At 50.2% G+C, this 22416-nt stretch overlaps 11 protein-coding genes across 11 annotated transcripts; 6 read left to right on the forward strand and 5 right to left on the reverse strand.

Annotated features, from left to right (window-relative positions):
• Positions 1-418: 418 nt before the first annotated feature.
• COCCADRAFT_21440 (uncharacterized protein) lies at positions 419-1462 on the forward strand (the record flags this gene model as incomplete). The annotated part of the gene is made up of 1 exon (XM_007708126.1): positions 419-1462. One exon carries the CDS (start codon positions 419-421, stop codon positions 1460-1462), a length of 1044 nt encoding a protein of 347 aa, XP_007706316.1.
• A 641-nt stretch (positions 1463-2103) lies between these two features.
• Positions 2104-3310, reverse strand: COCCADRAFT_31737 (uncharacterized protein; the record flags this gene model as incomplete). Its single annotated transcript, XM_007708169.1, has 4 exons — positions 2104-2156; positions 2406-2758; positions 2851-3220; positions 3271-3310. 4 exons carry the CDS (start codon positions 3308-3310, stop codon positions 2104-2106), a joined length of 816 nt encoding a protein of 271 aa, XP_007706359.1.
• A 2081-nt stretch (positions 3311-5391) lies between these two features.
• Positions 5392-6409, forward strand: COCCADRAFT_21442 (glycoside hydrolase family 131 protein; the record flags this gene model as incomplete). The annotated part of the gene is made up of 2 exons (XM_007708127.1): positions 5392-6089; positions 6160-6409. The coding sequence occupies 2 exons, from the start codon at positions 5392-5394 to the stop codon at positions 6407-6409; spliced, it is 948 nt and encodes a 315-aa protein (XP_007706317.1).
• Positions 6410-7174: 765 nt separating this feature from the next.
• COCCADRAFT_31739 (uncharacterized protein) lies at positions 7175-8566 on the reverse strand (the record flags this gene model as incomplete). The annotated part of the gene is made up of 1 exon (XM_007708170.1): positions 7175-8566. The coding sequence occupies one exon, from the start codon at positions 8564-8566 to the stop codon at positions 7175-7177; it is 1392 nt and encodes a 463-aa protein (XP_007706360.1).
• A 421-nt stretch (positions 8567-8987) lies between these two features.
• Positions 8988-9257, forward strand: COCCADRAFT_44233 (uncharacterized protein; the record flags this gene model as incomplete). Its single annotated transcript, XM_007708247.1, has 1 exon — positions 8988-9257. A coding segment is annotated over one exon (270 nt), but the record flags the coding sequence as incomplete, so codon positions are not given.
• A 219-nt stretch (positions 9258-9476) lies between these two features.
• COCCADRAFT_80714 (uncharacterized protein) lies at positions 9477-10278 on the forward strand (the record flags this gene model as incomplete). Its single annotated transcript, XM_007708248.1, has 3 exons — positions 9477-9714; positions 9822-10138; positions 10225-10278. The coding sequence occupies 3 exons, from the start codon at positions 9477-9479 to the stop codon at positions 10276-10278; spliced, it is 609 nt and encodes a 202-aa protein (XP_007706438.1).
• A 667-nt stretch (positions 10279-10945) lies between these two features.
• Positions 10946-14924, reverse strand: COCCADRAFT_122 (uncharacterized protein; the record flags this gene model as incomplete). Its single annotated transcript, XM_007708090.1, has 6 exons — positions 10946-12594; positions 12641-13190; positions 13240-13723; positions 13779-13833; positions 13887-14861; positions 14915-14924. The coding sequence occupies 6 exons, from the start codon at positions 14922-14924 to the stop codon at positions 10946-10948; spliced, it is 3723 nt and encodes a 1240-aa protein (XP_007706280.1).
• A 433-nt stretch (positions 14925-15357) lies between these two features.
• Positions 15358-16100, forward strand: COCCADRAFT_80575 (uncharacterized protein; the record flags this gene model as incomplete). The annotated part of the gene is made up of 4 exons (XM_007708249.1): positions 15358-15535; positions 15592-15711; positions 15760-15963; positions 16015-16100. 4 exons carry the CDS (start codon positions 15358-15360, stop codon positions 16098-16100), a joined length of 588 nt encoding a protein of 195 aa, XP_007706439.1.
• A 558-nt stretch (positions 16101-16658) lies between these two features.
• COCCADRAFT_80954 (uncharacterized protein) lies at positions 16659-17846 on the forward strand (the record flags this gene model as incomplete). The annotated part of the gene is made up of 4 exons (XM_007708250.1): positions 16659-16716; positions 16771-16931; positions 17033-17563; positions 17646-17846. The coding sequence occupies 4 exons, from the start codon at positions 16659-16661 to the stop codon at positions 17844-17846; spliced, it is 951 nt and encodes a 316-aa protein (XP_007706440.1).
• Positions 17847-18216: 370 nt separating this feature from the next.
• Positions 18217-19783, reverse strand: COCCADRAFT_31762 (uncharacterized protein; the record flags this gene model as incomplete). Its single annotated transcript, XM_007708173.1, has 3 exons — positions 18217-18370; positions 18427-19597; positions 19714-19783. 3 exons carry the CDS (start codon positions 19781-19783, stop codon positions 18217-18219), a joined length of 1395 nt encoding a protein of 464 aa, XP_007706363.1.
• Positions 19784-20805: 1022 nt separating this feature from the next.
• Positions 20806-21842, reverse strand: COCCADRAFT_80566 (uncharacterized protein; the record flags this gene model as incomplete). Its single annotated transcript, XM_007708251.1, has 3 exons — positions 20806-21154; positions 21209-21715; positions 21772-21842. The coding sequence occupies 3 exons, from the start codon at positions 21840-21842 to the stop codon at positions 20806-20808; spliced, it is 927 nt and encodes a 308-aa protein (XP_007706441.1).
• Positions 21843-22416: the final 574 nt, after the last annotated feature.

Below are 22416 nucleotides of genomic sequence, written 5' to 3' on the forward strand. Positions count from 1 at the left end.
CAGAGAGTCGGCTAGATCTACGACACGTGACACACTAATCCTTTTCGCGAGGCGGCACGGGCTCTGTGACGGATCCTTGCGGCAGGCACGCAGTCAGCAGAGGCACCATCCATGACTGACTCGCCCCTATCGCACGGCAATGGCGTCGCAGATAATCCCCTTTTCATCGAAACACGCTGCCGTGAACCCTTGGTGTCAGCACGAAGGAACTTTGCGGTGCCACTTTAATCCAATTTGCATGTTGAGTCCGTTGTTGTGGGTTACGACGACCAGCCTGTTCCATCATTTTAACTAGCTGCGACTGACCGGCCTCGACAACAACTAACCTATATAGCGCTTACTCGGGCACTAGACGTCCACCGTTTCCTTCTCTCTAAATTCAACCCTGCATATACTTACTCACACACGCACACGACACATGGCCACGCTACACCAACGAATGAGCAACAAGCTCTCCATGGTCTCCAACCGGAGCTCGGATGGCCTCTACAAGCACCGTCAAAGTCTTCTCTTCCGCGAACTCGAAATCCTTCTTGAACTCACCCCCAGCACATTCAGTTCTCCACTACTGGCGCTTCCAAGGGAAATCCGGGACCAAGTATTCAGCTATGTCTTGCCCGACACTTCGAAGAACCGGCCAGAGCTACACACTTGCCTCTGGAGTGCGGAAATGTCCAGCGGAGAGCCTTGGAGACACGACATCTTCGGATACGGACCCTCGGTGCCCAACGCTTTGCGCCTTCACCCGGGGCTCCTTTTGATTAACAAGCAAATCCGTGAGGAACTGCTGCAAAACTATTTCCGGCGCAGTAAAATCACACTCCACGCAGAGCTGCGCAACACGCGGACCAACAATGAATATTTCGAGTTCTCGCAGCACATCCTTAGACTACCCATGCTAAAGCACACAACGCACGTTCGCTTCTATCTCGAGTGGAACTACACGACGCTGAGAAACGGCACCCGAGACCGGATGCTCAAGGACCAAATGCGCATGACGTACAATCTACTGGCTTCCATAGACAAGATTCTCCAACCCCTACCAAACATTGAGACAATCGAGCTGTCGGTTCTCTTCTTCTGGAAATACCGCAGCGGCAAAATGTACAGTCTCTCCATGCAGGATCTCTTTGACCTTGAAGGCGTCTTCAAGCGCTGTGCTGAGCTGCGGTGGCTGGGCCTACTCGGTGAAAATGATCTCCCTGGCAAAGTCAAACATACAACCTCTACTTATCTCAGTCCTTCATCCGCGATACCACAAACATCATCAGCTGGTGTGGGATACAAGATGTCGACAGAGCGCAAAGGCACAGAGCAGAGCGGCGGCATGGAAATCTGCATCAGTCGCGATCTCAGTGATGCCATGGAGGAGCGGCGAAAGAGCACTGTAGATTTCTTTGGCAACTACGAGATTGGTGAGCCGTTGCCTCTACCGTCGTACCGACATGGTGCCATGATATGATTGGGAAAGAGCCAGCTACGACCATTTCTCCTTTTCTCTCACACCATTTTTTCTTTTTTCTTCGTCTTCTTTTTTTAACTGGCAAAAGTTCGGTTCAGCGAAAAAAATCAGGCGCATTTTCAGCAGATGAGACGCTTACAATATTATAATGCATAATTTGGCGTGTATAGGGGCATAGGATATATGCGTTACAGGATTTTAGTGTACAAACTTTGTTTTTGACTGGTAGTCGGTCCTGGGAAATGTAAAGAATGGCTAGGCGCCTACAAAGAATCACTGTCCAATGCGTATTGTCATACCTCATGCAGTGCTCCAATTTCACCTTGCAGATAGTAGGCACTGGAACGAAAGCCAGGCCCTATGGCAAACAACACACTATTCGCATAAGCAGGTTAACAGGCCGTTGGATCCTCTCCCCTTCTTTCCGACGATTGAACATCTATTCCGTGCCCAACCACACAACTTACCGATTACTACATCGATCGCAAAGATCGCTGGGGAGATTGCCGGGAGCAACGTCGCTTGTACTACGTACGTACCGGTCCGATCCGCTTCATAAAGCTTGGCAACGAAAACGTCCGTGAGTTGAGCAATGCGGGTTAGCGATCATTTTATATATATAGCTTTTTGATTTGGGAAAGCTATAAGACATATGGTAGCTCTTCCATCGAATAGCCATATAATAGTGCGATTTCTACCATTAGTTCACGTATGAAATATGTCAGTGAAATCATGGGTTTACGGAAGCGACGAGGACTGTAAGCACTGTCTGCAATGACATACTTCGTTCGACAAAGGCCTTCGCGCCCCTGAAGCCCCTATCACATTAATCTAGTACGAGGAGATATTGCAGTGACCTACCCCGCTCACACAGCACTCAAAAGGCACGGCGGTAAGACTTGACAAGACATTAAAGACGAGAGCCATCTACATAAGAATTTACCACTCATATACACCCCACTCTCCGTATCCGCTGTCAATAACCTCCCCGCATCCGCATCCCTCTCCCCATCAACAATCCCAACCAACGGCGCCGCACCCCGACTCGTCGGTTTCGCCCCATCATACACATTGATGCGCCTCGTCATTTCACTCTGCGTGATACCAGGACAAAACGCAAATACCCTCCACCCTCTACCTAGATACTCTGCATGCTGAGCTGCAGTCGCCATGTTAAGCGCCGCTTTACTCAAGCGGTAGGCGTACGATTTGAAGGCGTAGATGGGACTCGATTTATTGAGGCGTGTGGAGATGGAACCGAGGGCTGAGGATATGTTGATGATGCGTGGGGTGCTCCTGTATATGGGAGAGAGTAAAATAGATTAGTAAAATGTAATGAATGGGATGAGAAAGCGGCTTTTTTTGGTGGGAAACTGGGGAAAACACACGCGAAAACGAGAGAGAGAAGCGGTTCGAAAACTTTTACGATGGCGAAAGGACCAGCGGCGTTTGTAGTAAAGGCGTCGACGAGGGACTGGATATCTGTGGTGTCTGGATCGCCAGATGAGAAGATTCCAGCGTTGTTAACGAGGACGTCTAGGTGGCCATGGGTTTCCTTGACGTGCTTGGCGGCGGCGACAATGGAGTCTTGTTTCGAGACGTCGATTTGGAGGAATTCAACGGTTCCTGGCAGATTTTGGGATTGGAGGTCTTGAACGGCTTTTGAGCCTTTGGAGGCGCTGCGGCTACCGAGGAGAACGTGTTTGGATGCGTGGGAGAGGAGTTGTTTAGTCAGTTCGAAGCCGATGCCGGTGTTTGCTGGGGGGCTTGTTAGATTTGTGTGACGGTGGGAAGCGTGTTTGGCTTACCGCCAGTGATGAGGACAATGGTCTTGTCAGTAGAAGCCATGTTCGGCGTTGGATGATGTGGTATGCTGAAGTCAGGTGTCGTAGAGTAGATCGGATTGAATCGTTTTGCATTGTGTATTTAATTTATACATGGTGTGGAGACATAACCGGGCCTCTATCTGGGACTTAAGAAACATCATTTCTCGGTCGATCGGTGAAACCGGAAAACCCAGAGATGCCTTTACTACGAAATATCAGCACCACCACAGTATTATTCTGGACAAAAGTCTGAAAAGATACATAAAGTGACTCCGGTTTAACAATAACAGAGGGTACATCTAGATTACCAATGATGTTGTAGCAACAATCAATACTTTGAGCAGGCTTTGGACTTTCGGTGCTGGGCGATCTTATCTCCGATTTCATCGGTCGACCGAAGATGACAAGGGAACGACAGGCCGACTCAGTGCTAGTGTTAGTAAGTAATAAGCTAGCTAAAATAGTTCCGGAACACTGGATAATTAGGATACCGGACATCCGGGACACCGAAGCCATCACAGAAGTGCTTTACCTACTACTAAAGTACCACCAAAACCTTGACCAACCTATCCCTCCTGCTGTCTCTATACTTATTACCGTCATTACGGTAGCAAACAAGTTCCCTTGCTATAAAACATAGTGGTACTAGCAGTTATGTAGACTGTAGGTATGTAGGTCAGGTTGAATATATACGAAGGACTTAGAGCTGAGAAACTGACATGGATAACCTATCTCAGCTGGGGCTTGATCTTTTCGTAACGTCTACACTACGTTGTCCTTTAGGCTCCTCTTTTCTATGTATTAAGAAGTAAGTTCATTTTCATTGTACGAAGGGATGAGAAAAAAAGGGGCTTTCCGATACATTCGGACATACAGGCTGGTTGAACCTAACTTAATATCATTTTCATTATCCCTGTTTTGATCACCTGTTTGTCCTAGTTTGGTATTGTACCGTATCAATAGTTTGTAAAAGGCGCTGGGGCATATTGCAAAGTTGAACAAGTATGACCTCGGCTGATTTGACCAGCTGCTGCCATGACTGCCAACTATTATCGCTGCTAGCTCGAGTAAGGCATAAAATCTCGGCATAAGACTGAGACATGAGATTGGAAAATATTGGAGCCAACAAGATTGCATTCATACTTGCAGAAGACACGGCATAGACAGATAGTAATATGCAGCTAAAGCCGCGAATAAGATCCGCCATCCTTGAAAGCTCTGCGAACTATACACCGAAGCCAGCCAGGCACACTTCCTGCACCTCTTAGTCTAGATTCAACACGAAAAGGCTGATACCAATAGCTCATGGCCAAAGCAGCAACTTCTATTGGACGCAGGAATCTTACAGGCAGGAGCTTGGCCATATCAACCCAAAACACCACATGCCAAGTTGCCAATCTTTCTCCATATTGTTGTGCTTAGATTTGACTCGCTCACCGGTATGTCCGTGAGTAGTTGTTGTAAAGACGTACCCATCATGTTGACATAAATACCAAGGGACGCGGCCAAATGATAATACAGTTCGTGCGGTAATTATCATTTTGAATACTTTATTTGGACTACTTATCAGCTCGAGAATACAAGACGTCATCTTGTTTAATGACAGAATATACAAAAAAATCATGTATCAAGCTTTCCTCCACACCCCAGTTCCTTCCATGTCATTCTTGGGCTACCAAACACGCAGCTAGAGAAATATGGCCTGTTGCACCAAAAAGCGGTATGCACGCCAACATGCATATTTCGAATCGCATACGGCGAGCACCTATGCTTGCAATTAATACCATATATATCCCCACCACCGTGTACGCTGGAGACCTCCCGGTAGGGCGGATCCACCGGCGAACTAACAAAAGGTGGACAAGGTATATACCTAAAAGCATGTCAGCAATCCTCGCCAAGAGAGCGGAGATGAGGGTCTGGACAGAAATGTACCTTGCGCAGTAAGGATTAGATATTGGCAAGAAAGAACGGGCCGAACCCCAACAGTCTCATGTTTCGAGGGTGCAAACAATGATAGCTGTGGTGGACAGGTATAAATGCACGACATTGGATATTTCGGGGAATGGTATTAGCAATGTTTTTGTGGGAGCATACTTCAAAATGCGCTTTCAATCTTCTCTTCTCTTCTTCGGTGGTGCCGCTGCGGCATCGATCCAACAACTTGGATCACGCCACAATTCCGGTTCTGATCAGGCTTCTGGTGTCGTCTGCCCTGTCCTCTTCGAGGGCCGCATTCCAGTCGACGCAACGCTCCAATGGTTCGACACCAACTCGTCCGTGTATGATCCTAATTGGACAAAAGGCCAGAACATTAGCTGGTCGTCCATTCTTCTCTTTCCAAACACTACCTTAGCGCCATTCGACGAACCCAATCGCCACAAGCCTTTCGAAGTGACTATCGATGACCGTTCCATCTTCAAAGGACGCAGGTCTTCACCGGAGACTTATATTCGTCGCGCGGGCCTCATAATGCCAGGCGATAAGAATGATGACCGGGCTGATGCGGCTGACAATGGTACCGTCACTTACCACTGGAGTGTTCACCAGAACATGGAGAAACCACTCAACTTCTCTCACGAGTACATGAATGTGTGGCATGAGAGGGCTGACTTCACTGGCAATCAATTCACGTTTGTTGGAGGTTTGGTGTTACCGTTCAATGGAGGAAACGACATTGATACCAAAGAAGAGAGAGAAAAGTGGAGGATCCAAAACAGCGACAAGAAATTCATCTTCGAAACCCCGATCTTGTTCGATCAGTGGCAGAACTTTGCTGTGCAGGTAGACCACACGAAAGGGTATGTATACTCGCCTTTCCTTGACGTATTCCCCCTTGATAAGATTAAGATGCTGACTATGTTCGATTAGTACTCTCAAGGTATTTTATTCAGCCGGCGCAGCACCTCTACAGCCCGTGACTGAGGCCACTCCAAACAATAACACAGGCCTGGGGCAACTCCAAGTTGGAATCCTGAAGAAGCCAACAGACACGACGAACATTGACCTCAACGGGTATCAGGGGCCTATTCCATTCCAGGGCGAAGGTCAGATCTACGGAGGTGTTTTTGTGGAAACAAGCACAGATGGATGTGTTAGCACGTATAGCTATAGCGATTAGTTAGCTACAGCCACTCGATATATATATAGCAACAATATCCGTTTTGTAGATGAGATTGTGCATGGTGAGATGTAAAGGAAGCAGTAAGAAAGCCATATCACAAGTATGGGGAAGAATTCCCTACATACCGAGGGATGTGGGGCCGGGAAACAACCACGTTCCTTGTCAACAACTGATAATCAGCGCGGGACGCAGATGACGCGGCAGGTGCCATGCCAAGACGGTACGGTTAGTGGTGTCAGGGTCGGCAGATGGGGGTGGTGGTCTTCACGGGCGGAGTTAATATCAGAATATGGCAGGACAAGTATGGCCAAGGCAAAGAGGAGATGAAGCGAAGGTGCGAGGATGTTATAATTGGTCTGTTAGTAAGCTACATTCTCAACGTTGGTCCCTACTTTTCTCTGCTCAGTAAAATGCATGATTTTTAATAGCATTAGCCTTTTATTACTTTCCAATTCCATGTCTTGCAGGTTACATGCCTTTGACCAATAAGCGTCGTGATCGAGTATATAGCCCGCCTAGTAAGGAAGCAAGTGACGAAACAAGAAATGCTGGATCAAGTAAATTTATGAGCAAAGAATTTAGATATGTACTATAATCATATCAGAATGACAAAGCACACGACATCTTGCAGGGACATATAGCATATTCTCATATTCGCTCAGTTCAACAAGACACTGCAGTGCACATGAAATGCATCATCGCATTCGGAGAAAAGTCCAGGATGCCACAAATGTTAAATTTAATATTCTCCATAAATGCAACTCAAACGGCATGCCTTCTTCTCCCCCCGCCCCTCCGCCAATTCCATAGTGCCTCCTGCGCAAATGTACGAGCAGTAAGATGTCCCCTTTCCTTATTCGCCTCCTCTGTCAATGTCTCAATCACTCTTCCCTCTTCGATACATTGCCACAATCCGCCCGCTATAGCACTTCCCACATCCTCCTCAACCCACTCCCCATCATCATCGTCATCTTCTTCCACATCCGGATTCTTGGCCACTCGGACAGGTCCATCCGTCTTCTGTGCGCTCTCAACTCCAAACTGGCCTTTTCCGAGGCGGTATAGAATCCTCCCTAGTGTTTGGTAGGCAATGCAGCGCTGGCTGGGGACTTTACTCCTTGCTGTGACTGCTAGCTCTGGTATTGTGTATCCTGCTGCTTCGGGGGCTTCGGCGTGGTGGTGCAGCCCTCTATCGGTCGGAATTTCTCTTGCCACGCTGGGCGCGAGCAGGTTTCCCTCGAAGTCGAAGCGGAGTTCGGCAGGATTGAGCGCGGTTTGAGAAGGATGGTATGGCGATTTTTTGTCGGAGGGATCGATGGGGGACATCCAAGATAGCTTGGAGGGATCGTAGGCGAGGTTGGGAAAGTACTTCTCGTGCAAGTTTTTGAGGAAGGCGGGGTCGTTGGGATCGAGATCGGGGGGTTGTGGGGGTCGGGGGAAGTGTATCGAGTCGTCTGTTTGCTGCTCTAGGGCGGATCTTATGGCGGAGGAGGAGGTTTCGGTAGTGGATGCAGAGGGGGAAGTTGTGGATTCTGGCAACTTGGACTCGTCCATAGGTTCTGAAGCTGCAAAGGAAACTTTCTTCGTACTCGTGGGTTTGGCCTGTGTTTCTTCTTCGGCCTTTTCAGTTGTGGGAGGTTTTGTAGCCGCAGGCGCTGGTGGCTCAGCATCAAAGTCGCGCTCATTGCTTCCCTGGTCGATATTGGACCGCAACAGCAGCTTTTGTAGTAGTGCAGGATTGAGACTTGCCATAAGCTCTTGCCGCTCTTGCTCAATCTCGGCGTCCGACATGGCCGCGATGGTTCGCCTGTTTTCCTCATCGATGGCTCTTCGTTCCTCGTCTGGGTCTGGGGCAAAGGCGCTTCGTGGGTTAGGCGGGGGTGCTGCGGCAGCCTGTTTTTCCTTTGCAGCGCGCTGCTGCTTAAAAGCAGATACTCTCGGTGTTCGTTTCTTGTGTGCCGGGAAACCGTTCACGTTAGGCTTGGGTGAGGGCGCGACTGGAGGGTTAGCTGAAGATGAATCGCGCTCTTGAATGTCGCCCACAAAAGCGGGGAATGAGGGCATAGGAAGCACATTTTGTTCCTCTGGCTCCAGTTTCTCGACTGCGCCAGTATCAAAGTTGAGGTTGACACGTTCGCCTCTTTGGAACTCCATGGCGGTTGGCAGGGTGGTGTCGTGGTGCAGTACTGCATGCAAAAGTTGCCTAGGCTAGTGAGGTGCGGGATGGACCCTTGCATGTGGGGCGGCTCGTCATACTTAGCAGCCGGCGCGACGTCACGCTTCACGCCTACTGTGTACTGCTGTGTTTCTTCAACCCCACTATGCTCCAACCGCCCCGTGCATCTGTCCAGCGAATGTATATGGAGTAAGCATGCATTCTAACTATCAATACATTCATATCTCCATCAAGCTCGTGAATTCCGTCTGGAGAACGTAATGGGAAGTACATCCCTTGAACAAAAAAGAAAGTGATACACGTCCGTGCTAGTAGTGCCACAACACTAAGGTGACGCAACTCGAAAGCTCCCAACTTTGCAGCTGTGCATCTCAGCCAAAACACGATATTTTTCAATAATCCCTTGTAAGAATGACCTCTCCACCTTCACAGAAGCGATCCTCGAATTCTCATCTTGATACTCCAACGCGTGCTCGATTTTTCCAGGCTATTGATCAACGTGGAGATAAGACTAAGCGTGACATCTACCGCGAGTTCAACATTCCACATACCACCGCATACCGCCTCCTTCAGCAGCGCAGTAAATATGGAAAACTCGCTGATCGCCGCTCAAAACTCCGAGAATACAAAAAAGAGCATGGAGGCATTGGCTCTGGCCGGCCGCGAAAGGATGCCAACAATAAGACTCCACAGCGAATGCACAATGCTCCACAGACTATTCCAACCAGAAAGGTAGAACAACAAACGGCCCTACCCCGCATACCCCACGTATCCCACCAGCAATCTCTACCCCTGGATAGCTCCTCGACTCTTCTCCCAAATCTCTCTCAACCCTCCATCACCAATTCCACCCAATCCTCCCATTGCCTCCCACCAAACCCATCAACAATGTCCTCCTCCAACCCAAACTTCCCCCCAGCCCCCTATGAATCCGGCACACACATCGCACCCCCTCCGCGTCCCCCATCCCCCGCAACTGCGGGCTACAGCTTAAACCACTTCATGATGCGCATCAAAGACCCACAAAAGACCCTACGATTCTACTGCGACTGCCTCGGCATGCACGTCGTCTTCATATTTAACGCCGGACCATGGGTTATATACTATCTCGGGGGACGAGACGTGAGTACGTTTAACCCCCCCTTCTCCCCCTCCTCTCTTCTCTCTCTCCCTCCCATTCCCTCCTTCTACTCCAACTTGGTGAATTGGAAAGGTGACAAAAACGACAAACAGACATGCAAAACATCCGCCAAAAACAAGGTCTCCTAGAACTCTACCACATCCCCGCTGACATATCGACCCCCTACGTCTCCGGCAACGACTACTCCGCCCCGGGAGTCGGCTTCGGACATATAGGCTTTACAGTGCCCAATGTGGATGAGGCGACGAAGCGCGTGCAGGAGTTTGGGTTTGAAGTTATTAAGCCGTTGGATCAGGCAAGGGAGGACCAGATGGCGGTTCCTGACGAGGTGGTGCAGGGAAAGTGGGGGGAGGTGGTGGAGGGATACAAGAATGTGTTTAGGCAGTTGACGTTTGTGAAGGATCCGGATGTGAGTGTACCTTTTTTTTTGGTCTTTTGCAAAAACATGAGGCGGTGTGGAGGGGAATGTGCGGGTGTAAGCTGACGCTGATGCAGGGTTATTGGGTTGAACTTATTCCGCCAAAGTTTAAAGCGTTGGGCGAAGAGTAGACAAGCATCGGGTTTGGCCAAGGCGGAAAAGGATTTGTTTATTTGTGTGCAACTCTGCAGGTGAGTTGAGTTGCTATACAAACGTTACTCTGTATACTACACTAATACGAGTTAAAAAGAAGATATGACATGTGCATCAACATAGATCAGCGACGAAACCTGAAGAGTACAGGAGTCTTGGCAAACAAGAGGAAAACTTGAGCGGCTTCAGATTCCCATCATCACGTACGAGACCAGCATATCTAGCATCGTCTACCACTCTATTCATGGCCTCTACATGCCGTGCCCAGTGTCGAAACAAGTCGTAACATGATTATGCATTACCTCTTCCTCAAAAGTGCGATTAGCACCATCCATGTCTGCAAAGTCCGTCCATCCAACCTCCCAATCCTACATATAGCGAACCCAGTTTCGCTTCAACAAAACCCACACATCCCCACTCCTCAGCTTCCTTGAGGGCCCCAACATGTGACCTTACTTTCTGGAACAGTGATGCTAAGCCCGTGCCTGTTTTCTTTCCGGCAACAACGCATTCCTATTTATGTGAGTCGTGTGGGTATACAACACACATGGTTTCGTGATATGTCAGTGGGAGATTGATGGGGACGAGCTGCCATGCCAGTGTCATGCAAGCGGAGAATAAAGGGGTATGGCGCTCGAAAAGAGCTCACACCTTCTCTACACCTTCAATGACTGGCGCGTTTGCCACCTCTACAGGCTCCAAGTCTGGCAACTCATCATCCGCCTCATCGGCCACATCCTTCATCTCAATGTCTTTTCTCTCTACATTGGGCTGCTCAGGCTGCCGACACACAGCCTCGGTGTATTGTTCTGCCAGGTCTGCCCGGACATATACCACACCTGTGCTGACCTTTGGCCTCTTGCCTTCTTCCTTCTCCAGGACCGCACTCTCATCTTCAACCTTTTCCACTCGGTCATCGTTGTAGCTTCGCCATTCCTTGTTCTGGAAGTCGTAAATGTAGATCCAATAATGTCCGCCCTTGACATCGCCACGATGCACAAACACAGCGTGTAGTCGGTATGGGACTGAGGTGCAGTCACGAAAGACGTTGTTGATCTCCGATTCCAGCGTCGTCATCTGCTCATCAATACCCGAAAGTTCCAGTGCGTAATCAGAGGCGCGTTTATGGAGAGTGTCCGAGAGCTCCGGAGGAGGTATTAGCAAGCTACCTGGCTGGTCTTGGTCTTCGGAATTGTCTGAAGACAAGCTCTGGATGAAATCACTAGTAGCGTTAAGGCACTCCGGTAGGTTCATGCCCTCGATCCCACTAGTTTGCAGTTTTGTTCGCTTTGCATCCAGCTCTCGTAGCTGCTTCTGCTTTGCCCATTGCGCTTTACGGAGTTCCAACAGCTGTGACTCGTCCAGCGTTGGTGTTCTTGCCAAGTAACGGTCAAGATACATGGTCTTCTCAAGACCAATATGTGAGTGGTCGTACACCGGTTGGCCCTTTTCGTACTGCAGCCGCTTTACGTTGATGATCTGGATAGGCGCAGCCTGTTCAACGTAATCATACCTCGTACCACCACCGCCTTCGATTTCGCCCAGACCGAAATCCTCGTCGAGAGTAGCATAGAGCGAGCGGTCGCGGCGACCAGTAGCAACAAGGAAATGGTCTCGGAGCTCTTGGTTCTTCTGAATTCCATCTGGCTTCTCCATGACGGTCGTAACGTCACCAAAGAAGAGTTTCTTGATAGCATCTCCTTGCTCGCCTTCTCGCAATACGCTATCACCGGTGATTGCACAAGATATCAAATCAAAGATGTTCGCCATGACCTCTGCTGCGTCCTGCTGTCGAGCACTCTCCTCAATTCGGCCGATTTTCGTGCTTGACTGAACAGCAGGTTTTGGGGCGGGTTTGGGATCTGCTCGTGGTGGTACTGGAGGTGGCCGTGTTGGTGGTGCAGGAACATCATTCCCACTCTCTTTTGTAGAGCCATTCTCATGGCTGGGGGCGTCCTCCTTCATCTCCGAGTCCAGGAGATTGATTGTCGGTGTGTCAGTGTTATCCATAACAGTGTCCGTGGAATCGGTCTCTTTCTTGTCGGTGATGGATCCGGCAGGTAAATCGACGGGAATCAGCTGGCCCTCAGCAGGTGGCAGCATAGGGCCGCTGACCACCGCTCCATCAATGGTACCGAGACCTATGCCTGGAACGATATCTGAATCTTGTATCTCTGCTTCCTCAGAAATGTCTGACTTGCATAGTGCGAGTGAAGCTAGGTCGATTTCAGGTTGTACAGTGTCTGTGGGTGCCTTGATCATCCGTTCAAAGAAGGCCCGCAACTCACGAACGACTAGACAAGGTTAGTATGGGTTCTCGTGGATTCGAAATATACTGACATTTCTGCGCAGTCAACACTCTCTCCGGGGTGACTGCCATGCGTCCAACTTTCTTATCCTTCAGAGCCTCCGGAGACGGATCTTGCAGGTGATCCTCACAGTTGAGGATTAGGTCTCGTAAGGGTTTGATGGTGAACAGGAATTGGAGTACGCTGTTCAGATAGCACGTGTTGCCAATGTTGCGGAGACCGACGGGCCATGATTCGAGAGGATAGTTGTTGCGCCGCACTATGGGCATGGGAGCGTTGGCAGGGCGGTTGCCGAATCTCTGAGTCTGGTCTTGCTGGATGAGCGCATGCGCTTTCTCCATTCTTGCTCTCTCACTTGTGCCAAGCTCGTAGGTGCTGAGCAGGGAATCTAGCACAGCTGGATCGAGCGCAACGCTTCGATCAGAAACTTGGAAGTGAGCGTAAGCATCGCCCAGGTCCATTTCGGGTTCGGACATGGTGCCGAACTTGAGGAAGTGTTGTAGTCTTTCGCTTTGCCGGTGGTCCGCTATAATCTGTAGTGCTTTCTGTGCGGTTTCTACTTCTGCTGGATTGTCTTGAGTCTAGTGCGCATCAGCGTTTGTTCCAAGGCGATCATAATTGTGCACGGACCTTTAGTGAATACATGGTCTGGACAAAGTCATCCGCTGTGGAAGGGTCAAGCTCAAACCATGCCATGGCTTGGTCATAAGTTTCAATAGACCCTGCCGCTTCTGCCCTTATCCTCTCACTATCACGCACGTCTCCGAGAACCCGCAACTGCTTTCGTGCTTCCTCGGCTTGCATAGGGCTGATATCAGATAATCGGGATTTGAATGAACCAATAATGTGCTCGTCACCGATGACGCTCGCATGCGCCGGATTGATGCCAAAGTACTGATATGCGCGCTGGGCGTCCCGCTTGCTAATGAGTCCCTGAGAGGCCAGCAGGGCAACCTGAACCCCAAGCGTCTCACTTTGGCGGCCCGCAGCGAGATCCTGTAAGCATTCAAAATAATAGTCTTTGTTGTCAATGTCTACAGCAACTTGACGAGAGAAAGCAAAAAGAATGAGGGAGTCGTCAAAGTCAGCCAAAGCGCCCAGGCTAGCATAATAGCTATTTAATGTCAGCAAATGAGAATACTTGATTTACATCAAGGCAGGATACGCACGGGTGATCCTCTTCATGGCTTGTGCTGCGGGTTTCGCGGCCCTTTGCCTTCGCATCTACAGAATCCATCAGTACCAATATACAATAAGATGCGTAGAGTCAAACATACAATCTGCACAAGCCAGCACTCTCTCGAGCTCGTCCCGCGAGGACAAGGGGTGCATGGGCTGGTGTCTGCAGTTTGCACGTTCATTTTCTGGCACGCTTAGTATTATGGTGTTGAGCTCGTAGCGAGCGTCTTCAATCTTGGTCCGCAGGGTGTATTCGAGAGGATGGGCAGTGTTCTCCGGTCTGGGGAGGTACCAGGCTTCTATCAAGGTGCCCTCCTCGTCTTCTTCTTGCCGATTCTCGAAACCCAAACGCCTCAGGATAGAGTCGCAATCGCGGCCAAAGGTCTTGAGAAACTTTTTGTTGAACAGGGGAATGCGCGCCTTGCCCTTTGAAGGGTTGAGCGAGTCTTGCAGATATGTGTTGAGGTAGTCGGGGGCATCGACTCTGCGGGCCATGACTGGGTCGGCTCGATCACCCGCCAAGTGCTGCGCAACCTCCCATCTCTTCCTCAGTTTAGCCTGGTTGGTCAGAATCTCAATGTCATGCTCAGAGAAGATTGGTGGTCTCATGCCGATGCGGACGTGGAGTGAGCACTGAGGAGCTGAGCAGCGGAAGGAGTAGGTGCGAGAGGGCAGTTGAGCTTCGAGGCCGTTGATGCCGTTGGAGCCCTCCTGGCCCTGGTAGAGAAAGTGGTGCAAAGCATAGTCGGTGTTCCCTCTGCCGCACCACTTGCTCTTGCCATCATTATTGCGGTGGTCGGCGACGACATCAACATGCCAACGGCACTTTTGGCAGTAGGCGGCAACCTTGTAGACGGTGTCGGTGTCTGGCTCGCGCCCGGGCTCGACGGGGATGGACTGCTTGTCCTTTGTGAAGAAGTTGTGCCTACAGTTCCTAAAGGGCACGGCGGCGACGGCTGGGGCATTTGCATCGTGCTGCGGCGGGGGGCTGGTCAACAGGTTGCGGCCGGCGCGCTCTTCATGGCGGGGGTCGTATGTGAAGAGGTCCTGGAGGAGCCGTGGCGCTGTCTTGCCTGTACCGCTCGAGTTAGCATGTGTGGGCGGGCAAAGGGCAAAGACGGGGTACCGGGCGCCATGGCTGCTACAGACCGGGCGAGACAGGCGGAGAGATTATGTATGGGTGGTGATGGAAGTAGATCAAGTGCACGAGACGAAGCAGGCCAAGTCGAGCAAGCAAGCAAAAAGAGGCGTGGATAAATGGTTCATCAGGTAAGCATTGTAGGTGGCGGTTGCCCAGCAGAAACACACAAGGGCACGATGGGCCTACTGGGAGTTCCGGGAATGGTAGACACGAGCAGCACAGGCAGCCATTGCCTGTCATGCCCTCACGATGCTGCGACACTGCCAACCGACCTGGCGCGCACGATGATGCAGTGCCCGCTGCCGGGGAGTCCTGGCGCCCGGTGCCAAGACGCTTAGGTCCGCCCGCCGCCTGCAACACCAGAGACATTGACATCGCCATAGTGAGAGCTTCGACGACGACGACACCGACGCCCCATTCTGCCCGCCATGGCCGCCCACGACGCCTCCTTCCACCCCCGCGATGCCCTCGCAAACACCATGAGCACCATGATCCAGACAACCGCCGTCGGCGCCGTTGTGGCCGGAGTCCAGAACACTCTTCGCAAGCAGAATGTCGGCGCCATGGGTATCCTCACCCGCTCGGGTGGCATCATTGCCCTGTACGGTCCGTAGCCGCTCAATTGCCCTTTCGCCTGCTCAGCGCAGCTAATTGACCTGCAGCCGGTGTCGGAGCTACCTACCAATTCACCCTCGACGCGACTAGCAACCTGCGACGCAAGGACGACTGCTACAGCGAGGCCATTGCTGGTTTCGCCGCTGGATGTGCTCTGGGTGTTGGCAGTACGCACAGCCAGTCCATATGACTGCTATCACGCTAACTCGTCCCAGGGCGAAGTCTTCCCTTTATGCTCGGTGCCGGAGCCGTAACCTCGACCGCCCTCACCGCGTTCCGATACACCAACGGCCTCCGAGGCGTCGGGGACATCAGAGAGCAGGTCGACGACGATGGCGAGGTTGAGCGCAGGGAGGAGCTGAAGAAGCTGCGCAGGCGGCCACTGTCCGAGACGCTGGAGCAGCTGGGCGAGGGACGAGGTATGATGCACGCCAGCCAACATCTACGCATCATAAAACTAACTCTACCAGGAATCTACGGCCCCGGCTACGAGGAGCGGAGGCGGCAGCGATTGCTAGAAAAGTACGGCATTGATGTCAAGGCAGCCCAGCAGTAGGCTTAGAAGCACCCTCGTCTTTTTCTTTTGAGTTTACAGGTTCAAAATACCCGATTGCCAAGATTCGGGCTGCGTCTGGTTTGTGTACATACTACGTTAGCAATTGAGGCATTGTCGAACTATCCGACTTCTAAATTTTGTATTAGCATGTATGTCTGCGTTGCTCCACTAACCATGCCCGCCTTGTCCTACGTCGGATAATGCGCGAAATGCTATTGGATGGAACGCGGGGTAGCTCCCATCCCACGCGTTCCCTCCTGTCACTTGCAATGCATGTACTGCAAGCTAGTATTCAAGCCACTGCTTGGAATCTAATATGTTCTATTTCCAAGTGATATCTTGCATATCAAATTCGTCCTAACTTTGATATGTTCTACATCATGTTCTTTCCCAACGCGATCCGTGTACTGCCCCACCATCTCATCCATTGACACCCTCACACTATCTCTATCACTAACACTCGCTGCCTAATTAATTTAATCTGGTTTTCACCCTGCCACCTTCTTCCTAAAGACACCGTTCCTTCATACAAACATCATCGGCACCAACCCTCCCACAATGTCCGAAACCAACCTCAAAGAAACCTTTTACCGCAAATTTCAAGATGATGTCGCATGTAGGACTGACGCTGCCATACACTCTTTGCAACACCCCTAACATCCCAACGCAGCACTTGAGGCCCAAATTTCTTCCCTTCCGGACACACCAACTGCAAGTCATGAGCGCAACGAAGCCATAGAGCAGTGTCTGGCGGGCATAGACCGCCTATCGCACGATGTCATGGACGCGTCTAGTTATCTGCCTGCGTATGACCAGCGAACATATAGCGAGGTATGAAAGTCTCAATTTGTGAAAAGAAACAAAAGCAGAATAGAAAACAAGATGGGAAAACACTGTACAAAGAAGCTGACACGCCGACGCATACAAAATAGACCATCAAGTCCCTCTCCGAAAAGCTCCAAACCATAAGAAACGCCTTTGACCCCCCCAAGAAATTCAGCTTCAAAAACAAAAGGAAAGAAGCAAAAGTATCATCTAGCATCTCAGCACCCGCAAAAGAACCAGCTAGTACTTTGACCCCACCACCACCATCACAACAGCAAGACGACACCCCATCCGACCTCACCCACAAATCCTCAACCCGCATAACTCTCGCTTCAACCCCCTCGCCCAAAACTTCGCCCACAGTATCCCACCTGGCCAACTGCATCGTCAACCTCACCACGAGCAAAACACTCTTCGCAACCCTCTACCTCCGCAACATCAAAAACAGCCTCATACTCTGCGGCCACGTCGCAGGCCCCATCCACATTACGCACGTGACAAATAGCGTACTCGTCATGTCGTGCCGCCAGTTCCGCATGCACGATAGTAAAAATGTGGATATCTATTTGCACAGTGCGAGTCGTCCGATTTTCGAGGATTGCGAGGGACTGAGGTTTGCGCCGTTGCCGAGGTGTTATGTAAGTTTTCACCTTGTGAAAAGAATCACAAAAGGAGAGAGTTTTTTTTGGTAGTTTGATTCAGAAACTGACCAGTAGATAGGTTACGCCTCAGATATCGGAATCGCCGAATCTGTGGGACCAGATTGATGACTTCAAGTGGCTCAAGGCTGAGCCGAGTCCTCATTTTAGCATCATCCCAGAGGATAAACGTATCTCCGATCACGTATGGACCAACATAGTGCCGGAGGAAAAGGGTGTCTCCTTGCAAGATGTCCTAACTGCTGTCAACATCCAGCCATGACGTTCATCATCGTAGCAAGACAACAAATCTCACTCTTTCTCGAGACCCACAATCGCAATCACAAAGCATCACATACAGTCTGCAATAGCCTTAGTAATTGTATTGTAGATGACGTGCTACTCTGATGGCAGCTACTTTAACTGCTAAAATATCTGCAAAAACTTCTGTCAAGCTAACGAACAATCCCGAGAAAGATTATGCCTCTGTCCCGTTACCCCTAAGAGCACCTCCTCACTATGTGTATAGAGCCGGGCTGCTCTAGAATACGCGTCTTAGGTGATGCAAGAATATCCCATCAGGCCGACCCCCATCACAAAAACATACCTTCCTCATCATGTGTGAGACTATGTGAACACGTCACTTGGTCGGCCTATGCCCAGCTGGCAATGCAGAGAATCATGATAACGAGTGCGCCACACCATCTCCTAGCTCCAATGCGATGTCCGGTGTTGAATGGAACCTCCATGTAACTGGGCGAAGGGCCAATAATCGATCGGTTTGCGCTGGCGTAGGGGTATGGATAACTAGTTGGAGAGTAAGCAAGTGTGAACATGATGCAGAGTGGCTCTGAAGGACTTACTCAGATCCAGAGGGGCCAGCGGAGATTCCCGAAGGAACATATGTAGGCACAGTCTGAGCGCTGGTCTCGGTGTGGTTGTTGAGACCACTAGAAGAAGCCGATGCAGTAATATAGGATGTGGACAGATGCACATGATAGCTAGTAATCGCATTCGTGCTCTCGAGTACGGTGGAGCTGGGGTATGTCGGTGACCAAGGGCTGAGAGAGCCAGATGGTATCGTATACCCGCTCGAGGATGGCCACGTCGGTGAAGGAACTGTGGGAGAAATTGGCACAACGGTGCTGCCTGTTGAAAAAACGTACTCTCCCGAAGATGAACGTACAAAGTTAGCCCCAGGGTATGATGCTGTAGAAGAAGCAGATAGTGTGTTGGTATTGCTGCTCGATGGTGTGGCTGTATAAGACAGAACATAGCCTGGCGTTGAAGTGGTATCAAAGACATAGGTAGGGACCGGGACGAAATCAGTCGTCGAGGTACCTGCTAAGCTACTGGGAGTGTTGGGACCAGGGTATGAGTGAGAGACCGCCGTCGAACTATGAGTAGCAACCGAGCTAGAGTCTGCGTACGATGGGACTACCGAGACGGTAGGAGGCGAGACGGACGCACTTGAATAGCCAGCAGAGCTCGAACCTACCGAAGATACCGGGTATGAGGAACCAACGGTGTCTGTGATTGAGATCAACGAAGTTGCACTAGAGATGCTTATCACTGGAGCGCTTGTGGCCGTGTATGAGATTGATACACTCGGCTTGGGGGTGGGACCGTGGCTGACTGATACAGACGGCTGAGAAAGTGGGATGGACGGTAGCACGTAAACACTTGAAGAAGTGACCTCTGTAGTCAAGACGCTGGTCTGAGGAGAGACGCTGAAACTCGGATACATAGAGATGTAAGAACCAGGTATGATGCTAACCGAGATTCTTGACTCCGTGGGATAGACTGAGCTGGTAGCTGGCAGAGTTGTAGTAGCAGAAACCGGAGGCATGTATCCAGAAGGCGTCGAAGAGAGAAGGCAGACCGTGGTCGTGTCAGTGACGTGAATGACAGAGGTCTGGACCTCGGTGGTATAAGGAGGGCATCTCGCAACATCGGTGCAGATCTCGGAGACCATGTGCGTGGACGTGACCATGACAACCGTGGAGTGGGTGTCGTTCAGGGCACGCTGACTATCTGTCGGCATGTCAGATATGTTGCATTATGAATCAGAAGTGTGATGATCCGAAAGGAGGAAGTGAAGGTCTGATGAAGTGGCTGCTTGCAAGACAGTGTTGCTGAAGTGTACTTACGAGGAGCTACAAGAAACTGGACTGCAAGTGCAGCACCTCCAAAGAGAGTGATGAGCTGGACCAACTTCATGACGACGAAGAGAGTAGCTGGGGGGCGACAGGGGTTGAGAAGGTGGAGTTGGTGGGCAAAGATAGCAAAAGACCAAAAGACCTGAGCCGATTGCTGGGGGCGGATGGATGGGCGGTGACGAGTGTAGGAGGTCGGTGCAGAAAGAAGAGAAAATGAGTGCTGAGGTCAATATTTATGGGCGAAGAAATGACGCCAAGATACAGGTAACTGAAGCAAGTGCGTTGTGTTGAGTTGGGTGTAAGGAAAGTGCGCTGCCGTCAACAAGCGTACTGCCCTACGTTGAAAGAGTAGGTAGGTTCGGGTGCGTACCTGGATTTGGAGCTTCGATGGGAAGCATCTTTGTATGCACATCCTTGGTAGCATGATGAAGTCACCAGAATGATGAGAGAAAGTACAGCATGTCACGTGACATATCTTTGATCGCGAGTGAAATGATTGTCTATTCGAATCTCCAGACGATGTGAACCATGTAGGCAATTTTTCTCCCGTCAAAATTAGAGCTGAAATGGAAGGTCCTTGATTCATTGACTGATCCTAACCCTACGCGACTACTAAAATGCGGAGCCTTTGCTTGGGGGCAGAGATGAACGATAGATGTGGCCATTCTCTTCGGTGGGCTATAACCCAAAGGGATGATATCAGATTCCGTGCAGCCCTCTGCTTCTTACTGAGAAGCTCTACACATCTGCTATTGGTTCCCCCGAAGCAGACACTTGGACAATCCCTGGCGGAGTTCGAAAACTGAGGAAATTCGTATTTCAAGACCGGGTCTCACTGCCTTTGAAGATAACCAGCAGTGCCATGCGTCTTATGTATTCCAATGTGCAAGACTAAATATTCGTTTCGCACAACGCGTAGACACATTCGCTTCGATAGTGCGTAGTTCGATAGTTACCAATGCTTTACAGGAGCGCGATGCTTAGTCGCGTCGTGTGCAAAGCTATGTCTATTATGAGCGGATGCATAGTGAGCTTAGAATCGTGTTGTCTGACCTGTATGGAACTTTCCATAAAGCCTTCTGACTACATGAAACTTCCGAGAAGAGACTCCATGCCAACCTTATTCTTATCTCGAATCTTCCGCTTTTTGCCATAGGTCTCTCTTCGATCTCGGTGCTCTTCATCTTGTGCACGCTTGGTCTTTGTATCAGATACGTCTTGCAACTCTCGGTGGAACCATTCAGTGTGGCATCTGGGAACGGCCTCTCGGGCCTGGAGATACAACATAGAAATGGATCGGCCGGCAGACATTGTGGCTGCTTCCGATTGGGCAATTTCCAGTGAGAATTGGTAAAGCTGGCGCATCTTGGATGCTGTGGTAGTTGTGTTGGTTTCCCAAATAGTTTCCGGTGATAGTTTGCTAGACTTTGTGCTGTTTCAATTCACGTTAATAACAATGTCATCAATATTTGGTGCACTTGATTACCATTTCGGAAGATGGTTGGTCCAATCTCCCCAACAGTCAACTCCGGATTGGATGAACAAACCATCGACTCCAAAGAGGTTCAAGGCGGGAAACGAAGAGATGCTCTTGAGAACAGAGTTGATATGCGATATGTCATATCCACTCAACACAAGTGCCCTTAGCTTCGTAAATGAGCCACTTTCACCAACGCTACGGCCCCAGTCCCGTATCATGTCGACGGTTGGCTTTTGCGTGGTATTGTGCCAAGAGTTCGTCCCATTTTCGAGCACAAGTACCGCCAGATTTTGGATCTTGGTGAGTGCAATAAGATGATCAATCGAAAGATTGAGAGTGCGTACGCAAAGAAAGGTAAGCATGCTAACATCGAGTTTAGATAGACGATCAACCACAGAAAGGTACTGCATTGATGCGAGATCCCGGTCCTGGACTCGGAACGTCACATGGTGATCGACTTCTTCCGGGTATGCTTTTCTGAACACGTTCCATGCATGGAAGGTAAGCGTATCTCTGTCTGTAGGTCAATCATTGTACGATTGAGGCTGTTCATGAGATCCGTGACGCACGTTGATTTGAGGTGGATATAAAGCCGACTTGCGTACCACCATCCAAGCCATTGTAGAGCGCCGGGATCCATGTTGTGGATATTCCAGATGCATGCACGGAGTGCCATGGAATGCAGACTATCACAACGTGGATGTTGAAACTTGGCAGGATCGACTCGCTTACCCCGAGAATCGGTTGTCCATTTGGGCACCATTGAACGGACGGATGCCATTGTTTCTTGATAGACCAGGCCGGAAGATGTAAAGGAACGCGCCATCTTGGTGGTTGGCCGTTGCCACCCAACTGTTTCAAAGTAAGCCAAAGAGCTATTGGGGCGATTAAAAAATACTGCTGAGCCAGGCGCAGATCAATATCCCGAAGCTTCCAGTGTCAGCGGCACATAGAAGAAGAGAATGGGCGCGCTGATATTTGAAATAATTATGTGTCGCGTTCGCAAAGCATATGTCGCGATATTCCCCAACGCGTCAACCGACGGCCCCACATAGGATGGTCGGTTCTACCCCTCACATTCACCGCTAGACCGGATACATTTTCCTGGCAGTAGAATACAGCCACTTAGGCGATGGCGCAATACATATGACTCAGCAAGATAGACATCATCTATTTCCGATTTTTGGAAGCAAAGCTTCTTACCGGCAGTGGGG

This window comes from Bipolaris zeicola, assembly GCF_000523435.1.
Source record: "Bipolaris zeicola 26-R-13 unplaced genomic scaffold scaffold_0, whole genome shotgun sequence".
NCBI lineage: Eukaryota > Fungi > Ascomycota > Dothideomycetes > Pleosporales > Pleosporaceae > Bipolaris > Bipolaris zeicola.